Source organism: Crinia signifera, chromosome 6 (assembly GCF_055691185.1).
Source record: "Crinia signifera chromosome 6, ASM5569118v1, whole genome shotgun sequence".
Lineage (NCBI taxonomy): Eukaryota > Metazoa > Chordata > Amphibia > Anura > Myobatrachidae > Crinia > Crinia signifera.
The window spans coordinates 47,512,554-47,538,000 of record NC_139222.1 but is presented as its reverse complement, the minus strand read 5'-3'; the positions used below and the strand labels follow the sequence as shown (position 1 = coordinate 47,538,000).

The window sequence follows — 25,447 nt, the reverse complement described above, 5'->3', positions numbered from 1 at the left end:
GTGCATATAGGGCATAGTTGAAAGGCAAGCCCTCCTTACTTGTGAGCATGTGACCAGCTGGGAACTTAAAGACATCTTTACATGCAAATAGGGCAAGGTGGACAGGTCAGTAACACAGATTGGGTTACCACATATGGACATTCTGTGATTATCCATCTCTGACTTGTCTATCCCGGTCTTATTTTGTTCTAAATTCTCGAGTGACCGGCGATTTTGTGGAATACAAATATTGATTGAGAAGAGGACAAAAAAAACCCTCTTGTTATTAGAGACAGTGCAACAGTTTACACCATCTTGTGCAATACTTATGGTATGTTGACTATTTTCAGTTGTGAACCATTAGTGGTCAACTTAGTGACTGTCGAAACATTGTCGACCCCCTATACCAGTGATGGCTAACCTTGACACTGCAGCTACACATTCCAGCATGCCCTGCATCAGTTTTAGCATGGCCAAATAGCAAAACTGTAGCAGAGCATACTGGGATGTGTAGTTCAAAAACAGCTGGAGTGTCAAGGTTATCCATCAAGGCCCTATACCAGGGATAGGGAACCTTTGGCTCTCCAGCTGTTGTTAAACTACACATCCCAGCATGCCCTGCAACTGTTTAGCATGGCCAAATAGCAAAACTATAGCAGGGCATGCTGGGATGTATAGTTCAACAGCTGGAGGGCCGAAGGTTCCCCATCCCTCTCCTATACCATAACTGGTTCACTGCACATACAGATGTAGCCCCTGTCATCTTGGCAGGGGCTGGCGATTCTATCGCCAGCCCCCCCCCCCCCCCCCCCCCCAGCGCCAGCTCCCGCCAGGAGATGCACTCGCGCCCTGTTGCAACGGAGCTCCCCGCCAATGTTAGCCACCTCCCCCGCCGCCAATGACGATCCCCCACGCCGCCCTGGGCTTGATGATGTCAGGCACTGGCCCCCGCCCCCAGAAGCACTGCTGAAAGTCTCCATTTTTGGGTACTTATGTATTAGCAGGGCGCCCAACAGTGGCGTAACTATAAAATTTGCTCCCCCCTGCCAAAATAGTACCTGGCGCCCCCTCCCACCCATAATGCTGCTTACACCATAATTTCACGTACACTGTATGCCACACACCGTAATGACACTTACACTATACTCCACACACATTATGCCACTTACACTGTACGACACACACTGTAATGCCACTTACACTGTACGCCACACACTGTAATGCCATTTCCACTGTACGCCACACACATAATGCCACTTACACTGTACGCCACACACCGTAATGCCACTTACACTGTACAACACACACATAATGCCACTTACAATGTACACCACACACAATGCCACTTACACTGTACACCACACACAATGCCACTTACACTGTACACCACACACCATAATGCCACTTCACTGTATGCCACACACCATAATGCCACTTACACTGTACACCACACACATAATGTCACTTACACTACACACCACACACAATGCCACTTACACTGTACGCCACACACATAATGCCACTTACACTACACACCACACACAATGCCACTTACACTGTACGCCACACATCATAATGCCACTTACACTGTACGCCACACACCATAATGCCACTTACACTGTACGCCACACACATAATGCCACTTACACTGTATGCCACACATCATAATGCCACTGACACTGTATGCCACACACCATATTGCCACTTACACTGTACACCACACACATAATACCACTTACACTACACACCACACACAATACCACTTACATTGTACACCACACACAATGCCACTTACACTATACGCCACACACCGTAATGCCACTTACACTGTACGCCACACACCATAATGCCACTTACACTGTATGCCACAGACCATAATGCCACTTACACTGTACACCACACACATAATGCCACTTACACTGTATGCCACACACCATAATGCCACTTACACTGTATGCCACACACCATAATGCCACTTACACTGTACACCACACACATAATGCCACTTACACAACACACCACACACAATGCCACTTACACTGTACGCCACACACCATAATGCCACTTTCACTGTATGCCACACATCATAATGCCACTTACACTGTATGCCACACACCATAATGCCACTTACACTGTACACCACACACATAATGCCACTTACACTACACACCACACACAATGCCACTTACACTATACGCCACACACTGTAATGCCACTTACACTGTACGCCACACACCATAATGCCACTTACACTGTATGCCACAGACCATAATGCCACTTACACTGTACACCACACACATAATGCCACTTACACTGTACGCCACACACCATAATGCCACTTACACTAAACACCTTACACTGTACGCTAGACATAAGGTAACATTCAATAGATGTCAGGCAGTAATTACCATGGAGAGAAGGAGCAAGGGCACACATATGATGGACAGGGACACACATGAGGTGGGTAGGGGCACACATGGGCTGGGCAGGAGCAAGGGCACACATATGCAGTGGTGCAAGTAGAATTTTTTTCTTGGTGGTACTGATAGCCTCCACCAAAAATGGGCGTGGCCATGTGTCATGAGGGGGGCGTAGTCACACAAAGCTAGAGGAGTGACTAAATGACAATAGTGGCGTTGCATCAGGAGACAGGGAATGAGAAACAGGGAATGGCTGGGGGTGGGTTGGCTCTTGCTTGGGGGAGAGCCGGGCAGCTTGTGCTTACAATAGTGGAGCCTGCTCTTCATGCTGCCGGCGCCGCTGATGCCTGTCAGTGTGAAAGGCTAAATCAGCAGTAGCCGGTAGCTGCAAACAGCACCAATCATAACGCTGGGTGGGCGGGCTGCGGTTGCATTATATTTAGACTTAAAATAAAAATAGAATTGACAGTGGGTCAGGGGGTAAGTGGTACTGCGTACCTGCAACATATTTCTTACAGGTACTCCGTACCACACAGTACCCCCTTACTTGCAACACTGCACATATGATGGACAGGGACACACATGGGATGGGTAGGGGCACACATGGGGTGGGCAGGAGCAAGCAGTGGCGGATTCCAGGGACGTGCAGTCAGGGGAGGCAGGGGAGGCAGTGCCTCCCCTGTCATTAATGATCAAAATGATACAAAGAAGATTCTTATGACACATATTCTGTTTCATAAGTATCTTCTTTGTACTAAACTAAAGATTTTCAGTGCCATGTAATGTTTAATATGATTTTGGAGGCACCAAAAGCGGTGCCTCCAGCTGTCTATTGCAAAATGCTGGGAGCAGAGGGCGGGCAGGGGGCGAGGACAAGCAGATGGCTGTCAAAGCCCATTAAAAATCCTATTGTAAGCGGCACCGTTACAGGTGCCGCAGTGACAGGGAAGTGCTTTCATCCACTATAACAGCACGTCCCTGTCACTGAAACCAATGTGATTGGTCAAGGGCAGGACAGTACATCCGGCTGTCCAGTGGCATAACCGCCGCTCCCGTCGGACCTCCCGCGATCACTGACAGCAGCACTCTTCTCCGTCCCCATCCTACTGTCATTTTTTTTTTCCCCTGCACCCTTCTAAAGTTTTTATTTCCCATTTTTTTTTCTATCTATTGTATTGCCGCCCGCCCTCAGCTGCAGCGATATGTCTAAAGCTCTTCCGGCCAGCGCTGCTGCTGGCATCCTATGCTCCCCGTCAGTTGCGCTTAATTGTCCCTTCATGTTCCGGCTAGCGGGTCCCCACCAGCAGCGCTGCAAACATCCTATGGTTCCCCGTCAGACTCAGCGGTGCTGCTGATGTCCCATCATCCCATGGTCTCCTGGTCAGTGGCACCACGGCATTGCAGTCTTATTTTACTGCTCCCGCCGCCGGCGCTTGGGAGCGGAAGACACACAAGCTCTACACAGAGACCACCTGCCGCCACTGATTCAGGGTAAGCTGCCAGCGCTGGTGTGATTTATGACCTCACCCAATTTTTTTAGGTGGGTGGGGCCTGGCAAAAACTTTCAATGTCCCTGGGTAATCAGTAGTGGATGACTGACATGGACACTGTAAGATGCTTGTTATCACTGTCAGCTCCAAAGCCTCTTGCTGCTGCTGTGCCCGAAATCTGCTACTGACTGCCTGGCGGCGGATGCAGTCTGCTAGAAAGAAAATGAGCAACTGGTGGGCCACTGATATCATGTTTGTTGCAGGTTGAAGGAGCAGTGTTGGGTGGGGGTTGAACAGAGGAGCCTTACTGGTGGGTGTAACTTGCAAGGGGCATTTTTGGTGTTTTGGACATAGAATGGTATCAGCAGCATAACTGGGTGTGGCACAATGTGCAATGGGCATTACGATGTGTGTGAGGTCATGTGTAATGGGCATTATGGTCTGTGGCGTCATTTGTAATGGGCATTATGGTGTGTGGCGTCATGTAATGGGCATTATGGTGTGTGGTGTCATATGTAATGGGCACTGCATTGTTTGGCGAAATGTGTAATGGGCATTACGGTGTGGGGCATCAAGTGTAATGGGCATTACGGTGCCTGGCATCATATGTAATGGACACTACAGTGTGTGGTGTCAAATGTAATGAGCATTACTGTACGTAGCTTCATGTGTAATGGACATTATGGTGTGTGGTGTTGGCTGGGTGCCTCACCAGCCACTAAGCTCACCGCACGTCCCTGGCGGATTCAGGGGGGGGGCACCCGGGCACGTGCCCCCCCTGTCATTAATTTTGTAGCTGAGGACCAGGGCTTTCTAACGAGCCCAGCCCTTTGTCTCTAGCCTCCCGGGAACCGGAGATATCGCCTGACAAAGCTGTAACGTTTTTTTCCCCATAGGATAATATGGGACCCGTCAATTCCGACCCCCGCACCCGGTTCCGGCGGCTGCCAGTTCCCCTCCTGGCATCGCAGAAGCTTGTGGTTGATCTCATTCCATTCCAAATCGCTGGGCCTTCAATATGATACCAGGCTGGTCCATATCGGTCAATCAGTTCCAGAGATATTTCATGTAAACCAATTTTTTTATTTTTTAAATGTCATTTCATGGCTGTTCATGTTCTTTGAGGGCAGATTACTCTGGAACCAAACGTTCCAGTTTCACTGGACCAAAATTATTCAAAGCCCACTCAAAAGTTCTTCAATATGATATTTGTCTCATGTAAATGGGTCAGTTGGTTCCAAAGATATAGCCGGTTAAATTAGAGGTACTCTTTACTTAGAAGGGCGCCCACGATTTTGATCGTGGGCATCGTTAGTAAAAAATCTCGGGCATCTCGGGCATTGAATGCACTAAAAAATCGGGTGCGATCAACCGACGAGATGCCCGAGATTTCCCATAGGGAACAATGTTAAATGTCTCAATTGACCCAATTTTCCTGTTCAATGCCTCAATTGACCCGATTTTTCCATAGGAAACAATGTTAAATGGGCCACAGAGGCGAAATAGGCACCCTGAAGTGTATAATGGCCACCCGAATTGTTAACGCCACCCCACGATCAACGTCAACCCGATGCGTGGCGAGCGCAGCGAGCCCGCGAGGGGCGGCGGTACGCGTCCTACGACCTTTTCATACCCCCACTATCCACGTCGGCGTGGAGTTGAGAATAGAAAGTGTGGCGAGCGCAGCGAGCCACCGAGCCCGAAGCGTGGCGAGCGCAGCGAGCCCCGCGAGGGTACGCGGACAGCTGTGAAGCCCGCGAGGGGACGCGGATACCTGTGAAGGTATCCGCGTCCCCTCGCGGGGCTCGCTGCGCTCGCCACGCTTCAGGCTCGGTGGCTCGCTGCGCTCGCCACACTTTCTATTCTCAACTCCACGCCGACGTGGATAGTGGGGGTATGAAAAGGTCGTAGGACGCGTACCGCCGCCCCTCGCGGGCTCGCTGCGCTCGCCACGCTTCGGGTTGACGTTGATCGTGGGGTGGCGTTAAAAATTCGGGTGCCCATTATTCACTTCAGGGTGCCTATTTGGCCTCTGTGGCCCATTTAACATTGTTTCCTATGGAAAAATTGGGTCAATTGAGGCATTGAACAGGAAAATCGGGTCAATTGAGACATTTAACATTGTTCCCTATGGGAAATCTCGGGCATCTCGTCTGTCGCATCGCACCTGATTTTTTAGTGCATTCAATGCCCGAGATGGCCGAGATGGGCGCCCTTCTAAGTAAAGAGTGCCAAATTAGATAACTGGTTAAAGGGGGGAAGGGGTGGTTTTCTCTCCCCCTCACACCGAAAATGCAGGGACTAGGCTGGTGTAAAAGGGGCCAACCTGGGAATGTATTTTCTGGTGTGAAAGGGATATTTTTTCAAATAGCCGGGACCTGCAGTGCTCTGAATACAGCCAGGCTCTGCCTCTGTCAGTGGCTATCACTTCTGCCTGGCGGCAGCTGTCCCCATTTACCGCGAGCATGTATTCCCCCTTGGCAATGAGCATGTAATCCCACATGGCAACGAGCATGGAACCTCTGGCAATGAGCATGGAACCCTTGGCAATGAGCATGTAGATAAGCAGCACTTATGTAGCATAATTTTTAATAGGCATTATGGTGTTTGGCATAATACATAATGGACATAATAGCGTGTAACTTAACGTGTAATGGACATTATGGTGTAAATGTTTAATGGGCGCCTTTGGTGGACAATGTCCCTGTTTATGAAGCGTATTGTGAATTTTGGCTTAATCTGTGTGGCATTATGTGAATTCTGGCTCAATCCGTGTGGCATTATGTGAATTCTGGCTCAATCCATGTGGCATTATGTGAATTTTGGCTCAATCCATTTGGCATTATGTGAATTTTGTCTCAATCCGTGTGGCATTATGTGTAAGTATAATGGGGTCTAGTATTTTGTTGCATAATGTGTAGAAGTTGTATATGGTGTTGTACACTACACTCAAGGACACGCCCCCTGTTGAGTGGCCACACACCCTTTTCTGGAGCGCGCCTTCGGCGCGTGCACAATTACATCCTTCACTTTTGTCGCCATGGTGGGCCTGCGTACTTTAACTGCCAGGACCTATTTTTAATCCCATTCCCACCCTCTCTCTGCCGCTCTCTTAGCATGTACACTGGCACCACTAACACTGCCCCTCCCCCACCTAAACCCTCTTTTATCATGGTGCCCCCCCTGTCATTTTATCCTGGATCCGCCCCTGGGAGCAAGGGCACACATATGATGGACAAGGACACACATGGGGTGGGTAGGGGCACACATGGGCTGGGATAGACACACATGGGGTGGGCAGGAGCAAGGGCACACATATGATAGGCAGGGGCACACATGGGGTGGGCAGGAGCAAGGGCACACATACTGTATGATGGACAGGGACACACATGGGGTGGGTAGGGGCACACATATGGTGGACAGGGGCACACATGGGGTGGGCAGGGGCACACATATGATGGACAGGGACACACATGGGGTGGGTAAGGGCACACATGGGGTGGGCAGCAGCAAGGGCACACATATGATGGACAGGGGCACACATGGGGTGGGCAGGGGCACACATGGGGTGGGCAGGGGCACATATGGGGTGGGTAGGAGCAAGGGCACACATATGATAGGCAAGGGCACACGTGGGGTGGGCAGGAGCAAGGGCACACATATGATTGACAGGGACACACATGGGGTGGGTAGGGGCACACATATGGAGGGCAGGGGCACACATGGGGTGGGCAGGGGCACACATGGGGTGGGCAGGGACACACATGGGGTAGGTAGAGGCAGTTGCACAGCTGGGGATAGGAATCTAGACTCACAGTAAGCAGGGGAGGACAGCAGAACAGAGAAGCTGTAGCAGGAGATCCGGGGGTGGAGCTACACGTCGTACAGGAGGAAATGCAATGCATAGAGGAAGCTTCTCAGTTGCTGCTGGGACTGGAGGTTTAAGTGCTGACTGTGTATCCTGAGACTCCATACTGGTGGGGGAGGGAGGGTATACAACCTGCCAGAGAGGGGACCGTGGGAACTGATTATAACAGCCTCGAGTTTCCTCCTCACAGGCAGACATCTGCCTGTGAGAAGCAGGTTACACAGCAGCAGTGGGGAGCCAGTGTGTTCTACCTGAGGAGAGAAAAGACTGGCCAAGGGGATCGGGCTGCAGAGCTTTCTTCTCCACTACTGTAGCTTGCTGCTGCCTGTCTGCTGTTTGACAGGAGCAGCAGGGAGAGCGCTTGTCCAGGTCGGTGCCTTCCTGTACTGCAGAGCGAGCTGAGCAGCCAGCTCCAGCTCTGTGTGCAGACGGTGACCTTCTTTCTTCAGCTCTCAGTGCGCCCAGCAGGCGCTGGCTCCTCCAAGCCATGGCGGGGGCTGCCACAGCATAGCTACGCCACTGGTGCCCAATTAGCATACATAAGGCACTGTAGGAAAATCGCATCGCATTGCATGCGATTTTTTTGCATACGATGCGATCGCATGCGATTTTCTGATGTAATTTAAGCACTGCTCTCTGTCCTTGTGCGGTGTGCTGAGATCGCATCGCACCGCACTTAAAATCGTATGTGATCACATGCGATTTATAGGGTGTGATGCCATTTAATGTACTATACACTTGAGTGACATACAATGTGATTTAGGCACCCCCCGACTATCCACGCCACCGCGAAGCAGGGCGAGCGCAGCGGAACACGTCCTCCCAACCTTTTCATACCCCAACAACCCACGTCGGCGTGGAGTTGATTTTATATAGTGTGGCGAGCGGACGCGGAATACATGTAACGTAATCCGCATCCGCTCGCCACACTTTGGGCTCGGTGGCTCGTCACACTATTTAACATCAGCTCCACGCCAACGTGGATAGTGGTGGTATGAAAAGGTCGGGAGGACGCGTTCTGCCGCCGCTCGCCCCGCTTATATAAAATAAATATAAAATATAATATAAAATAAAATAAAATGAGAAATGATATATCAAATAAGGATGAATATAATTTGCACTTTAAAAGACCTCTTAACATTGATATAGACCTAAATGCATTCCTCTGAGATCAGACAAATCATGGACTTGTTATTCTGCCCAACCTTGATTATTTCCTCCACTCTTATTTATTTTTCACTCTTTTAGAGTGCAAATTATATTCATCCTTTCTCATTTTATTTTATTTTATATTTTATTTATTTTTACATTTTTATTTTTATTTATCTATTTTTATTTACATTTATTATTTATATCTATATTTATTTTGATTTATTTATTTTTATTTTTGTTCATATATGTTTATATTTATTTTTATTTTTAACTTTATTTATTTTTATGATTTAACGTTATCTCCATATTTATTTATTTATTTTTATCTTTATTATTCTGTATTTTTATCTTTATAATTTTTTTTCTTAGTAGCATTCATTCTCCTTTCTTCTCTTCAATATTTCTTACTTCTTATCTACTTTCACTAATACCTTTTTTATCTCTACAATCTTCGAATCAAAGTGTGACCTGCTTTTGAAGGAAAAGGGAACATGTGATTCCCACCTTTTTAACCAAAATGGCCACCGGACATCCTGTGGCACAATAAAGTTTTTACAAATAAAAACACAGTTTTTTAAACATGGCTGCATCCTTGAAAAAGTACCAGCAAGGTATGAAACGCGTTGGAGCAACTAGGAGACATATTGCCATCTACCGCCATCGATATCCTGTGCATTTGGGACGCTGTCCAACCATCCCCCACGCCGCATCCACCCGGCGGTGGGAGCCGCGGCAGAATCCGAACAGCCGCATATACAGTATCACAGCACTAAAGCCCGACGGTCCCCCGCTGTCAATCTCCAGGCTTGGAGACTGCAACTCGCGGCAAAGGTAACATCAGCCGCGTAGTAAGGGAGAGATTAGGGGTGACATTCTATGGATTGAGATAAATCCGCATTTTTTTTATCGCACCACTTCGCACTTTTGAAAATCGCAAGATTGGGCCGTTTTTCGCATATTTAATGAGATGCGAAAAACAGGCCAAATAGTGCGAATAGGTGCGAGTTGGTGCGATGTCTTTAGTCCTGAAAATGTGCGATTTTCATGTCTGAAAATCGCACGTTTGCAGGAAATCGCAAATTAAAATAAAAAAAAAACCAGCGCGGGGTCCCCCCCCCCCGACTTTCTCGGCTCCTGATTGGCCGCTAGGCGGCCAATGGAATCATTCTGAGAAGAGGCGCGGAAGATGAAACATCTCTGCGCCTCTCCAGTCCGTGAGCGGGTACCAGCCGGGAGCAGCGCGTCTGCCGGAGAGGATGCCGAGGTCGTCGCCGGGGACCAGGTGAGTAGGATTTCCTTCCTTAGGAACCCCTTTTGGACTACTTCGGATCCTGGACAACGAAGACATCAGCCCTGGAGCCCAGGACCCCGGACCAGCCCCGGAACCAGGACCAAGGTCCCGGAACCGGACTCTTCTGTCCAGGAGCCCCGGACCCAGGATCCAGGGACCGACCTACGGGCTCAAGGTAGGTAAGTATCAGTATGTGTGTGTTATGTGTGTATTAAACTTTTATTTTTCAGGGTCTCAGTGTGTTTTATTTTACTATTTCTTGTACTGTAGAACTACAAGTGCCAGCGGGCCCTTTAATGCCCCGCATGCTGGGACTTGTGGTTCTCCAAGTCCCAGCATGCAGGGTAGGCTTGCTGGGACTCATAGTTCTACAGTAGAAAACAATAGTTTTTCTTCTATTTTTTACACTATCCATCAGCCCGATGCCCACCGCCCAGGGGCATCGGGGACAGCCCCGGACTTTCAGCATGGGCTGGTAAGTCCTGGAGGGAGGGGGACCCCTTCATTGGGGGGTCCCCACTTCCCCAGGACCCCTGCCCATGCTGACCAGCCACGGGGATAATGCTTTGGCCGCGGGACCTTATATAATAAGTGTCCCCCGGCTGTGGCATTACCCTGCTGGCTGGTTGGGTCTGGTGCTGGTTCTTAAAATACGGGGGACCCCTAGTCATTTTGTCCCCCGTATTTCGGGAACCAGCGCCGGACCTTGAGCCTGGTGCTGGTTTCATTAAATCAAGGGGACCCCTATTTGTCGGGGACCCTGATTTTATGTCACCAGCACCGGCTCAATGAGCCCGGGGCTGGTTATGCTCTGGCGGGGGACCCCGCGCTGTTTTTTTTTTTATTTTAACTGATTAAACTTTTTTTTACACCAGAACCCTGCACAGATCATTGCGATCTGTGCAGGGTTCTGGCTAATTCGCCCATCAGAACCTGGTCTGATTTTTGGGCGAATTAAGACACACTTTATACAAATCGCATATCATTAAATATGCGATTTGTATACTTTTTCATGTGAAAACATCTGGATGCGATGTGCTGCGAAAAGCAGCCATCGCATTTCCAGTGTGTCCAACTTGTTGGCCAAAATCGCACTTTTTTCACATTTTCGCAGCTCATTAAATATGCGAAAATGGAAAAAAATGCGATTTCGGCCGTTTTTTTCGAAAAAACTTGCAAAAGTCAGATTATCTCATCCCATAGAATGTCACCCAGGGAATCTGGACTCCACAATACTCCAAAGGAGTGCAAACATTACCTAATGTCTTTTTCTTACAGGTCACGCTTGATCATTTAAATCTTACTTACTGCCTTTACCAAATCCTTTATCCTTACCTAATTATTATTTATATTTATTTATATTTATTTTCTAGTTTTATTTATTTTTATTTATATATATTTTTCTATTTTTTTCAAATTTTTTCACTCTTTTTCATTTTTACGCATCTAATTCCTAACCCTTAGCGCTCCTTGCATCAAATCTACCACGTATCCCCCTATTGGAGCAGCTTACCAGTCAGAGCGCGGTCAAAAACAAAATTCTATTAATATTTTTTGCAAAGACCTGTTGACAGCAGCAGTTTGGAAGTGATTAAAGCGCCTGCTACAATAGTACTGTATGTTTTCTTTCCTATTTTTGATGCCCACTCAGGGGGCCAGATGTACTAAGTTTGACAAGTGATAAAATTTAGAGTGATAAACCACCAGCCAATCAGCTCCTACTTGCCATGTCACAGACTGAGTTTGAAAAATGACAGTAGGAGCTGATTGTTGGTGGCTTATCACATTCTCTATTTTATCACCTTTAGGGCGGGATGCTATATAGCAGAAATGCGGTAAAAACCCCGTTTTCGGGGTTTCTACCGTATTTCTATATGCTATATGCCCCCTCCGCAGTGTCAGCGCTGCGGAGGGAATCGCCAGCTAAAGCTGGCGAATCCCTGCAGAAGCCTATGGGCTTCTTACCGCAGCGCTGTTTGAGGGATCCGTCACGGATCCCTCCCAGCGTGCCCTGCGGCCGGCGCCGGGGTCTGCGCATGCGCAGATGGACTCCCGGGTCACAGACCCGGAAGTCCAGCGCCGGCACCGCATCGCAAGGGACAGCGCTTACCGCAAGAGCTGTCCCTTGCATGAATAACGGCATATGTTATAGCATATGCCGTTATTAATAATGCGGTAGCCGGCGAAGGGGGCCGCGGATGTTACAACATCCCGCCCCTAGGGCGGGATGCTATATAGCAGAAATGCGGTAAAAACCCCGTTTTCGGGGTTTCTACCGCATTTCTATATGCTATATGGCGCCTCCGCAGTGTCAGCGCTGCGGAGGGAATCGCCAGCTAAAGCTGGCGAATCCCTGCAGAAGCCTATGGGCTTCTTACCGCAGCGCTGTTTGAGGGATCCGTCACGGATCCCTCCCAGCGTGCCCTGCGGCCGGCGCCGGGGTCTGCGCATGCGCAGATGGACTCCCGGGTCACAGACCCGGAAGTCCAGTGCCGGCACCGCATCGCAAGGGACAGCTCTTACCGCAAGAGCTGTCCCTTGCATGAATAACGGCATATGTTATAGCATATGCCGTTATTAAAAATGCGGTAGCCAGCGATAATGGGCGCGGATGTTACAACATCCCGCCCTTAAAGCCTTAGTACATCTCACCCATGGTGAGATGTGTGCTAGGTACGATTTAAGCTATACAATGTGTGCTATGCAATTTAAACTTCAATGCTATGCAATTTAAACTTTCTATACTGTGCTATTTGAACTACAAATAATTTGAACGGCATAAGATTTAGACTAGACTACAATATATAATTGAAATATGTAAAGTAAATATTGCATGCAATCAGGGAATAAAGTGGTCATGCAGAGGTGGGGGAACTAATTTCTCTATGCAACCTAATTATAACCCCTCCCCACCCAGGGCTGCCATCAGAATTTTGGGGCCCGTACTGATTAGCTCAAAAGCCAGTGCACTATTTTAATTGGCTGCCAACGTCCTCGGTTCAATAAGCCTGCGCTCCAGGATCTGCTTTGTTCAGCACACTGAGCACAGTGCAGTGGAGGCAGTTGGGGGGGGGGTTGTGGTGGGCAAAATGAGCTGCCCTTAAAAAGGCTGGGGCCATAGACAGCTGTACCCACAACACCCCCCTTATTGGCGGCCCTGTCCCCACCCCCCATTAGGCAGAGACAGGGCCAGTGGTAGGGTTTTTGGGATCCCCCTGCAAACTAGAATGATTTTCTGTGAGAGTTACTATGCAGGGCCAATGTGGAGGTTTAAATGTTCCACCTCACCATTAGAGGTGGTGGAACTCAGTTCCACCTCGTTCCCCCTCACTTTAACCCCTGCATGCATTTCCCTACACGCCGTGCGATTTGATTTAGACACGATTCAATGTACTTTAAAAATACCTGCCTGCTCATACTACTTTGCAATAAGGACTTGCTATATGGACTACATGTAAGCAAGCATTGCATGGCAAGGCAAAATGAACATTGCACGATTTTAACGAAGCGTGATATGATTTGTGCTAAAAAGTTCAGATCGCATGCGGTAATCACACCATGAGGAGAGAATATACTAAATAAGTATTGTACTTCATACAAAAGGCAGCATATATACTTAATATATATATAATATAGGCGAGTTCAGTGTGGACAGAAACCTTCCGGGTGTGGTACGGGATCCCAACAGTTATTATCCCGACGTCGGGATCCCGACTGCCCGGAGTCGGCGAGCGCAAAAAGGCCCCTTGCGGTCTTGCTGCGCTCGCCACACTGCGGGCACGGTGGCTCGCTATTCTATTCTCCCTCTATGGGGGTCGTGGACCCCCACGAGGGAAAATAGTGGGTGGCCGTCGGGCACCCGGCTGACGGCGTTTTGACAGTCGGGATCCCGACGTCGGGTAAACGACTGTCGGGAACCCGTCCGGCACCCAAACCTTCAGTGGAGCAGAAGTCAACCTGTTTTTTATTGCATTGTAAATTTTGTAGATTGCCGCTTTAAAAAAAATGGGAAAACTCTCCCAAATCTCTCACTTTCTTATTCTCACACCCTATTACGTTTGGCCCATAGTGTCTAAAGTGATAGCATATCTTTCTCCCATGGATTGGTTGAACCAACTGGATTTGCCTTTTCAGTCCGCCATGAATACTAGGGGAGCTATGTCTATGTTCTATAGACTATTACGCACTCCATACTATGAGGGTTATTCTGAAACTTGTATAACAAGATGGCAGAGACACTTGCCTACTCTTAGTGAATCTATTATCCTTAAAACACTTTTATATTCTAATAGTATCTTATCCTCAATTACATATCAAGAAATGTTTTCATTTTTTTTTTACAGAGTATACTTAAGGCCCATACACACTAGACGATTTTCAGCTGAAAATCGGTCAAAACTGCCATTTTGAGCGTTTTTCAGCTGAAAATCGTCCAGTGTGTATGGCTCAGAGATCCCTGACTAGCAATGATGCGCACTTCCGCATCATCACTAGTTTGGTGATTCATCTGCTGGTTTTACCAGCATGTCTAGCGATTATGGCTCATTTTTCAACTACACATCTGCTCCCTCTCGCGGCTTCCCCACACGCTGCACACTGCACGCCGCAGCAGCAGTCGCTACACTGCCCACCAATGTAGTATTTATATTTATGATAAGCCAGTAATATATACATTGCTGGCACAGGCCAGCAATGTATATGTCACTGGCCCCACTGCCCTCCTATGCACATTTCTTTATATGCCGGTAACAGGGCATGCCGTCCGCTGCAGAGGTGCAGAGTCTCTGACAGAATTACAGAGACCCTGCACCCCGGCCACCACCACAGAGAAGTCATACTAGAGGTACTCACTGACAGACTCTAGAGGTACAGGGGCACCTCTAGAGTCTGTCTCCTTTGCATCGGTGGCCATCTTTGGAGGGGTGCAGGGTCTCTGTGATGCTGTCAGAGACTCTGATCCTCCGTGTTGCTGACGGGTGGGCAATAATAACATTTAAATCCCCCTGAGCAATGCGCATTTAGCTCCCCTTGGCAACAAGCATGTAATCCCCCCTGGCTACGAGCATTGAACCCTTGGCAACAAGGATGTGTTCCCCCTGGCAACCAGCATGTAGTTATGCAGCACTTCAGGGGGCATTATGTGTTTAAGCAGCACTAGTGGGGGCATTATGTAATGGGCATTACAGATTGTGCAGTATATTCTGTAATGCACATTGCACTTTGTGTGGCATAATGTGTAAGGAGCATTACTATATAAAGGAAAAATAACTAGGGGGACCACGTGGTGCCGAAACATACCGTTGCTCCCGGCACCATGTCACCTAGTTACTCCTCTGGCCGGTAATGTATACATTGTTGGCACAGGCCAGAAATGTTTATGATCCCAGCGCCACTGCCCCCCAATGTACATTTTTTTATGGTGGTAACTTATGCATGGCTGGCACAGGTGAATGGATTTCTCGCTATGTGCACATTGGTGGGATTTTGCCCAGGCGGGGCAGTGTTAACTTCTTCGTTAGGCTCTGAATATACGCAACCCAGAGATCAGTTCTAAATCAGGCCCCAAGAACAGAAATGCACTGAAATAAAAAGGGCCGCTGCTCCCACCCTTGGAATTCAAACCCTGCCCATTATGTAAATAACCTTTTCTAATGAAAGATTTTCAGCAAAGTCTTTCGCCTCCTAAAAATCTCTTGCTCTTTGGGGAAAATAGCTCAGTGTGTACGCACTACTTTGGTGACAGATATATCTATAGCCGTGTACACACTGCAGCGATATGGGCTATAATCGCTGGAAACATGGTCACTGGAGACCATATTGCCAGTGATGGGAGTGTGCCCCGGCGATAAATCGCCGGGTGCGCGCTCCCGTTTTCAGCCCCATTCTAATCACTTGCTCCTGCGACCAGCTGATTACCTCTGCGGCTCCCCCGGCAGAGGTTCCTTTTCATCAGCGACCATCTCTGGTCGCTGATGAAAAGGAGACACTGAGCAATATATTGCTGAGCAATATATCTCCCCCCGTGTGTACACAGCTTAACAGAGATTTGTTTAAAATGTGCTAGTCCTCACGTTACTCTTTGGCCCTTATTCAGATCTGATAGCAGTACAAATTTGTTCTCAAGATGGGCAAAACCATGTGCACTGCAGGTGGGACCGATGTAACATGTATGAAAAGAGAGTTAGATTTGTGTGAGTTATTTTGTTTATGTGCAGGGTAAATACTGGCAGCATTATTTTTACACTGCAATTTAGATTTCAGTTTCAACTCACCCCACCCAAATTTAACTCTCTCTATATATGTTACATCTGCCCCACCTGCAGTGCACATGGGTTTTGCCCATTTTGAGAACAAATTTGTACTGCAATCAGATATGAATTAGGGCTTTTATCATTTTTTGTGGGATTGTATTCATACAAAAAAAAAGTAAAACACTTTGCAATTTCTGATTTATTTAATTTATTACCACTATTACCAGAATGGGGCATTTTTGGTTTATTGACAACAACCTAAAAAATCTCATCTGGTTGTCCTAAATTATTGCTGATGCTTTCGGCAGTGGTGAAGAAATGCATTCTTCAGCAATGGATACATCCCTCACCTCCTTCATTGGTATACCTAGAAACATAGAAACATAGAATTTGACGGCAGATAAGAACCACTTGGCCCATCTAGTCTGCCCCTTTTTTTAAACATGTTACCTCAAACCATATTTGATCCTTATTTTTTTTGTAAGGATATCAATATGCCTATCCCAAGCATGTTTAAATTGTACGACTGTATTTGCGTCTACCACCTCTGATGGGAGGCTATTCCACTTATCTACTACTCTTTCTGTGAAGTAATTCTTCCTCAAATTTCCCCTGAATCTTCCTCCCTCTGTTTGACTTTGGTAATTTTAGACACCCCAGGCACTGGTTATTATACAGGAGTGTGCCAACCCTGTTAACTGGAATATATATTATATGTTGCATAACTATTTTGCTTCACAAATATACTGTATCTATTTGATGTTGTCATTGTGATTATTATACTTCTAATGTTCAAACTCAAATAAAAACATATTGCAAAAAAAAAAAAAACAATCTTAAATAAAAGAAAAAAAGTTTAATTTTTCTTCTGTCTAAACCCCCACTGTTAATAATACGGGGCTGTCTGTATCCCATCTGTTAAAATGGTGCTGGGACTGCTGTCCATACCCCATATGTTAATACAGGTTGAGTATCCCGTATCCGTGCATCCCGTATCCGAATTATTCCAAAAACCGCGGTTTTTGGAATAATTCGGATTTTTTTTTTTTTTTTTTTACCCCCCCTAACCCTCTTTTCATACTTACCAAGTCCCCGAGCATCCACAGCAGGCCTCCGGCATCTTCTCCAGGCTCTCCAGCGGTCCCAGGAATGCATTGCGCGAGTGTGTGCGCGCGCCGGTGACGTCACCGGTGCGCGCGCACACTCGCGCACACTCGCGCAATGCATTCCTGGGACCGCTGGAGAGCCTGAAGAAGATGCCGGAGGCCTGCTGTGGACGCCCGGGGACTGCGTGGAGGCCGAAGGACCACCGGACACCATCAGGGGACAGGTAAGTATGCTAAAAAAAAAATTTATTCCAAAAACCGTAAAATTCCCCTATCCGAAATACTCGTGGTCCCGAGCATTTCGGATAGGGGATACTCAACCTGTACAGTACTGGGAATGCTTTGTACCCCATCTGTTAATACTTAACTGTGACTGCTGTCTACTCTGTACCCCACCATATATTATTACAAAGAAAAATACTAACAGTAAAAAAAGTTTTCTTTATTTTCTGTCTGCACCCACCCTGTATTAATGTGTACTATGACTGTTGTCCATATCCCATCTGTTAATCTGGTACTGGGACTGCTGCCCATACCCCATGTGTTAATAAGGTACTGGGACTGCTGTCTATAACCCTACTGTGTATAAGGTATTGTGACTGTCGAACGGTATGTGCTGTAATAGATATTGAGGACGAACAACTGAGAGGAGATACAGAAGCACATGCCAGTGCTGCAGCTGCTGCCAGCAGTCAGGATATTGATACAAGTCCGTCATCGTCTATTGCTAAGACTACTGCCCAAGGGCATAGAGGTCTGAAGTCAAGGCATGAGAAAGAAAAAAAAAAATTCAAATACATTTAGGTACAGAGAAAAAAAAACTTGACAATATGCCATTCACCACTCGAAGTAGCAAGAAAAGATTAACACCTTGGCCACTGTATATAACTGATGGTTTTACCTCTCAAGTAAGCCCTCTACATGTGTTTTTTTAAGTTCAATTTAAATGTAATTCATGAAGGCCCCTGAACCAACTATGTCCTCAGAAACATCACAAATACCTAAGGAGAGTCCAAGTGTGTCCACAGGTGCCATGTACAAGCCTGATCTTTCCAATACTGTGCTGGAAGAGGGGGGCTCTTTGTGGGGATTAGCGCATAAGCCTAGATGCCAATGTAGAAATTGAGGATGATTCTGTGGAAGTGCACCAAGAAGAGAAGTCTATTTGTGTAGCTGGTGCTGATGAGGATGTTGGTGATGAGGATGATGGTGATGAGGATGTTAGTGAAGAGAATGTTAGTGATACAGATTTTAATGAAGATGTTGTTTGTATCACTCAGATACCAGTGGAAACAAATAATGAACAAATCAGGTGCAAAATAGATAACTTAATCTTAATGATATTTCTATAATTGAGATGCCATAACACTAGATTAATATCAAATTTCTCCAGAGTGCTTTTAACTGGTATAATGCAGCTCCCAGAGTAACCCCGGGCTTACCACTATGTAGTAGGTACCTTTAGGGGTCCCCCCCTCCGTCACCCCCACCCCTCCTGTTGGTCCCCCCGGGTCCCTCCACTCCAGCGTACACCAGCGATCATACGCCAGAGCTCCCCTGCCGCCAGCCGCCAATTACCATACTGTAGTGACGTAGTCGACAGGCTCTGGGATGTTCGGGGGGGACTCGGAAGAGTTCAGGCCCCCGAGTTCTCCCAAGCCACCGCGAAACATCCCTGAGCCTGCCAGGCGGCTGGGGAAGTGGCGGCAGGGGATCTCCGGCGTACTAACACAGGAGCGAAGGTAGGTTTGTCCTGCCCCGGCTAAACCCACCACTCAAGGGGTTAATGCACCAAAAATAGAACAATTAAAGAGAGCGCCTTTAAACCAGTTGAAATGTAAAATTTATTATAAAATGTCAAATAACACTTATAAATTATTAATAATATCTTTAGCAACATACATTTATTACATATGTAATCAATTTTGAGCATAGTCCTTTTTATAACTAGTTCCAATATAGAAGTCCAAGCGCATTGTATCCATTTATTGGTGGGTTAATTTGTAGCACCAATGCATGAATCTGTGTATCCTTGGTCCCAGAATGTGCACTTGTTACTTGGCAATTCAGTCCCACTGATTGATCACAATAAAAGTTATTTTGTAGCAGGCGTTAATGTATCAGTAGTTCCACAGGAGATATTCACCATCTGCCTCTGTCCCAATGAAATCAGCTTACCAGATTCAGCCGTGTTGGTCTGATTCAGCTGACAGGGTCTGCTCAACATGCCATCTCGCGGACCTCGGCGCCGCACGTCAGTTGCCTGACTGGCACCGGATCGAGATGTAAGTCTAGAATAGTCGCACGCTTATCACGGCCCTCTGCGTCACATGTCACCTGACGGGCATCGTGGGATGGTAGATAACCAGTCCCACAATAGGATGGTACGTGGCGGAGATGCCGCAATACGAAAAATGTCCTCTTGTGATCTTGGCAGTATGGAAGTGGCAATATAGGGTCCTGGACAATGCTCAAATTGCTCACAAACTTGACGTGTTTCTCCATCCCAAAACAGTGACGGTTTCCTCAGAAGATATCTTTAATTGTTCTATTCTACCAGTGTAGACAGTTGTTGGCCTTTGGAGGAAAAAGCCCATTATCATGCCTGGGCAACAGACAAAAAAATGAATCTCTTGTGTGTGGAATTATTTCTACCAAAATCCAGACAACAACTTTCCAGCCATATGCACCTTTTGTAAATCCATAGTAAATAGAGGTAGGGACCTTCACCATCTAGGAATCTCCATCCTGTTATGCAGCAGAATCATCAAAAGTTTTTGACAAATTCTGAAACTTCGGCTACAAACGTAACATCTTAACAATGACTACACTACAAACTCAAAATTCACCTCTGTTCAATAAAGTTGTTTTATCCAACAACAGGAAGGCACACATGTTGTCTCATTAGTATGGCACTGGTATTGTTTGAGGAACTCAGTCACATTTCATGCATATTTCTGTGTGTAACTTTTTCATCATTCTGGGGGGTAAATTTACTAAAGTGGGTGTTTTTAGAAATGAGACATTTTGCCGATAGCAACCAATCATATTTTACTTGTCATTTATCTATCACCTTCTAGAGGATAATAAATATAATCTGATTGGTTGCTATGGGCACCCATGGGAGTTCAGGGAAGAGCGGTTCATTACATGGAATAGAAATCTCTATGCGCACCTGTACATAGATGTGAGTAAAATCCTTCCTGTTGTAACATGATAAGCAGAGAGCCCCAACCGAACAGAACAGCTGAAAAGAAGAGATTCTCCAGCACTGCAGTACAAGCGATCCACCAGCGGCGAGCAAACGCAGTCTGCAGAGAAGGCGCCATATCTGCGGTGTAAGAAGCTCCAAAGGAACAACAAATAGAGAAGCAGATAGGAAGACGGGTTTCTTCAGTCCCTGTGAATAAAAGACAGTGTTAATGTCAAAATGTATTTATGCAACATAGAAAAAAAATATTATTTGTTTGGACTGATACTGAGGTTCACTCAGATGAAACAAAGGTTGCAGAGTAAAATATTACACATACACAGCACTATACAGCAGGTAGTGACCCACGTAGTGACCCATATTTATATTACACAGTGCTTAGTGACCCATATTCACATTACACAGCGTATAGTGACCCACATTTACATTATAAAGAGCGCGGTGACACATATTCACATATTAAACAGCATGTACAGTAGTTACCCATAATCACATTACACAGCGCATAGTGACCCAAAGTTATATTACACAGCGCATAGTGACCTATAGTCATATTACACAGCGTGTACTATCCCATAGTCATATTACACATATTATCAGGATGTATAAATGTGCATGTCATGCAGTGAAAAATAAATGGCAGGGGTATGTTTTTCAATTTATTTTGCACATTTATACATCCTGATGACAGGGCCTGCCATCCCCAAAACATTGATGGTCTGATGGAATAAAAATTCCCCACTGTTTACACCAGCTGCAAGTCTACGAGTTCCACTTTTCTACAATTATATATATATATATATCTCCTATATATTTGGCTACATCTGTCACTCAAAGTGGGTGTCTGTGTCTATAACGCTCTGTTCCTGGACTTTCCTCTTAATGTGTGATTGCCTTCATCTGTGCTGAACACCTTTCTGAGAAATTAACCTGTTTAAAACAGGTGATGGCAATCATACATTAAGGGGAAGTCTAGAAACAGAGCATTGTGTCCCTCCTGGAGAGGGTCATGTTGGGAGGTATGTGACAGAGAACCAGCCCAGTGAGCCCACAGACAGTGCCAGACACCCACTGCCTTCCCATGTTGCCCAGCACTGCTACTCCACAGCCACCAGGTGAGCGCCCCCCTCCCGCGATTTGCGGCAAAACCTCCCCCCCGCGCGCCCCCCCCCCCCCTCCCGCGATTCGCGGCAAAAACACCCGCTCCCCCGCGACCCCCCCTACCGCGATTCGCAGCAAAACCACCCCCGCGACCCCCCCTCCCGCGATTCGCTGCAAAAAGAACCCCCCCACGACCCCTCCCGCAATTTGCGGCATAACCACCACCCCGCGACCCCCCCCTCCCGCGAATCGCGGCAAACCCTCCCCAGTGACCCCCCCCGATTCGCGGAAAAAACACCCCCCCTGCGACCTCCCTCCCGCGATTCGCGGCAAAAAGAACCCCCCCGCGACCCCCCCTTGCACGATTGGCGGCACCCCCCCTGCGACCCCCCTCCCGCGATTCGCGGCACCCCCCCCCCCGCAATTCGCAGCAGCCCCAGGATTAAATGGCACATGCAAAACACTGACATGGCTATGGTCAACAATGAAAAAGGTTGACATGAGTTTTTGAAGATTTTTGTAATTTTTTTAATTTTTTCATATTCATTGTCATGTGTCGACATGGACACCAATGAAGTGGCACACTTATGTCAACATTTACATGTGTTGACCTTTCTGTGTTGATTTTTTTCTTATGGCGATTCGCGTCACACCCCCCGCAACCCCCCTCCGGCGATTCGCGGCACCCCCCGCGACCCCCCCCCCTCCCGCAATTCGCGGCAACCCCCCACCGGAACCCCCATGAACCCCGCTCTCCCGCGATTCGCGGCACCCACCCCCCGCAACCCCCCCCCCCTCCCGCAAATCGCGGCACCCCCTGCGATTCGCGGCAGCCCCAGGATTAAATGGCACATGCAAAACACTGGCACGGCTATGGTCGACAATGAAAAAGGTTGACATGAGTTTTTGAAGATTTATTTCATTTTTTGAATGTTTTCATATTCATTGTCATGTGTCAACATGGACACCAATGAAGTGGCACACTTATGTCAACATTTACATGTGTTGACCTTTCTGTGTTGACTTTTTCTTGTGGTGATTCGCGTCACACCCCCCCGCAACCCCCCCTCCCGCGATTCGCGGCACCCCCCGTGACCCCCACCTCCCGCAATTCGCGGCAACCCCCCACCGGAACCCCTGTGAACCCCGCCCTCCCGCGATTCGTGGCACCCAACCCCGCGACCCCCCCCTCCCGCAATTCGCGGCACCCCCCGTGATTCGCGGCAGCTCCAGAATTAAATTGCACATGGAAAACACTGACATGGCTATGGTCGACAATGAAAAAGGTTGACATGAGTTTTTGAAGTTTTTTTTTTTCATATTCATTCTCATGTGTCGACATGGACACCAATGAAGTGCCACACTTATGTCAACATTTACATGTGTTGACCTTTCTGTGTTGATTTTTTCTTGTGGCGATTCGCGTCACCCCCCCCCCCCCCCCGCAACCCCCACCCAATTCACGGCACACACACACACCCCCGCGATTCTCGGCACCCCACCCCGTGACCCCCCCTCCCGTGATTCACGGCACACCCCCCGCGACCCCCCCTACCATGATTCGCCGCAACCCCCGCCCCCGTAACCCCCCTCCCGCGATTTGCGGCAACCCACCCCGCGACCCCCCTCCCACGATTCTCTGCAATCCCTCCCCTCCCGCGATTCGCAGCATCCACCCCCCCACAACCCCCCCTCCTGCAATTCGCGACACCCCCCGCGACCCCCCCTCCTGCAATTCGCGGCACCCTCCGCGACCCCCGTTCACAAATTAAGGGGGCGTAGCCCCTTACGACGGTGTGAAGAGCGCCCGTAGGGCGCGATGAATCACCTAGTATATATATATACACACACAAAGTATATAATGTTTTTTTTTTTTTAATTCAATAATTTTTTATTAGATTTTTGCATAGCAAACACAAAAAACACCCCAGTATTATAACATAGGTGGAAAGTATATTGGACAGTCTCGAAATGAAACATGTACAATATGGTGATGTTTAAGAAAGGAGATCCTGATTGCAATCTCTCATTCTGAACCACTACCCTGACTTTTTGCTTAAGCAATATTGCTTAGCAAAATTGCTTAGCAAAACCGCTTAGAACAAATCTCTGCATGTGTATGTGCTCCCCATGGGAGATCTTGACACCAGCATATTGCCTACCCTAAATAGCTTAGCAAAATGTGTATGCCCCTTAACAGTGTAATATGCAGAGATATAGGTAAGCATAGATAAAAGTAACTTTTGCACTAAAAGGAGCATGCAAGTGCACATAGATGATGAGGACTGGTAGTAGATCAAGCCTACATACCTGTACCTAAGGACTGGGAATTGCGGAAGTTGTGTTGATATTTAAAAAAGGAAAAAGAAAACCCAGTAAGTTTCAGATCTGTGCGCTTAACATCAATCGTGGGGAAATTATTTGAGGGAATTTTAAGAGATGGTGTCCAGAAATACCCTAGAGACACATAAAATAATTAATGACAACCAACCTAAACCTTGACATTATCAATGCTGTGGTGTTCCTGGATTTTGCAAAGGCATTTGACACTTATGTGGATAAGACACTGATTAATAAAATGGAGGAATTTGGACTGGGGGTAAAAATTTGTAACTGGGTAATAAACTGGCTGCAGGACAAAGAACAGAGACTAGTAAATGGTGCATTCTCCAGCTGGATACCAGTACTAAGTGGGGTAACACAGGGTTCAGTGCTATAGCCTCTTCTGTTTAACATATTTAATGACATAGAGGGCAAGATTTAGTGGGTTTGCCGTTTTTGAGAAAATGCAAATTTTTTCTCTCAAATCGCCCTGGGACAGCGCGACAGAAGCTGTTAGCTCCATCGGAGAAAGCCGGTTGTCCCCGCTGTCAGTGCCGGGGGAGCCGGCTATGCAGGAGGGAGACCAGCGATGGACCCTGGTGCGGTAAGTATGTTGGTGTAAAAGTGAGCTGTGTGTATGTGTATGTAATAAAGTTTTACTTTTCTGTGTGTGTGTTTTCTTTTAACATTCTTTTTACAGGTGGACTACAAGTCCCAGCAGGCCCATTTATGCCCCGCATGCTGGGACTTGTGGTTCTCCAAGTCCCAGCATGCGGGGGAGGTCTGCTGGCACTTGTAGTTCTCCTGTATTAAGCAATGTTAGGAATGTCAGTTTAACCTGGGCCGGCGTCCACTGGCCATGGACGCCGGTGACAGCCCCGGGCTTCAGCCCCGGATGGGTGAAGCCTTGGGGGGGGGAGACCCCTTTACTGGGGGGGTCCCCACTCCCCCAGGTACCCCATCCAAGGCTGACCAGCCACGGTGCTCATGTTTTGGCCGGAGGACCTTTTCTAAAAAGTGTCCCCCGGCTGTGGCATGACACCGAGGGCTGTTGGAGCCCGGTGCTGATTTCAGAAATACGGGGAACCCCTACACTTTTTGTCCCCCGTATTTTTGGAACCAGGTCCGGCTCAATGAGCCTGGGGCTGGTTATGTACAGGAGGGGGGACCCCACGCCGTTTTTTTTTATATATATAACTTTTACACATATTTTACCAAAGAACCATACACAGATCTCAATGATCTGTGCATGGTTC

The 25,447-nt window shown here is 47.5% G+C and overlaps 1 protein-coding gene across 2 annotated transcripts in view; it reads right to left on the bottom strand.

The window, feature by feature from the left end:
* SLC43A1 (solute carrier family 43 member 1) overlaps window positions 1-25,447 on the bottom strand; it is a 229,498-nt gene that overhangs the window by 186,594 nt on the left and 17,457 nt on the right. For both annotated transcript variants that reach the window (XM_083146125.1, XM_083146126.1), the window contains exon 2: window positions 20,733-20,957. In XM_083146125.1, the coding sequence (XP_083002251.1) occupies window positions 20,733-20,886 (154 nt within the window). In that variant the 5' untranslated portion in view covers window positions 20,887-20,957. The remainder of the gene's footprint in view (window positions 1-20,732; window positions 20,958-25,447) is intronic.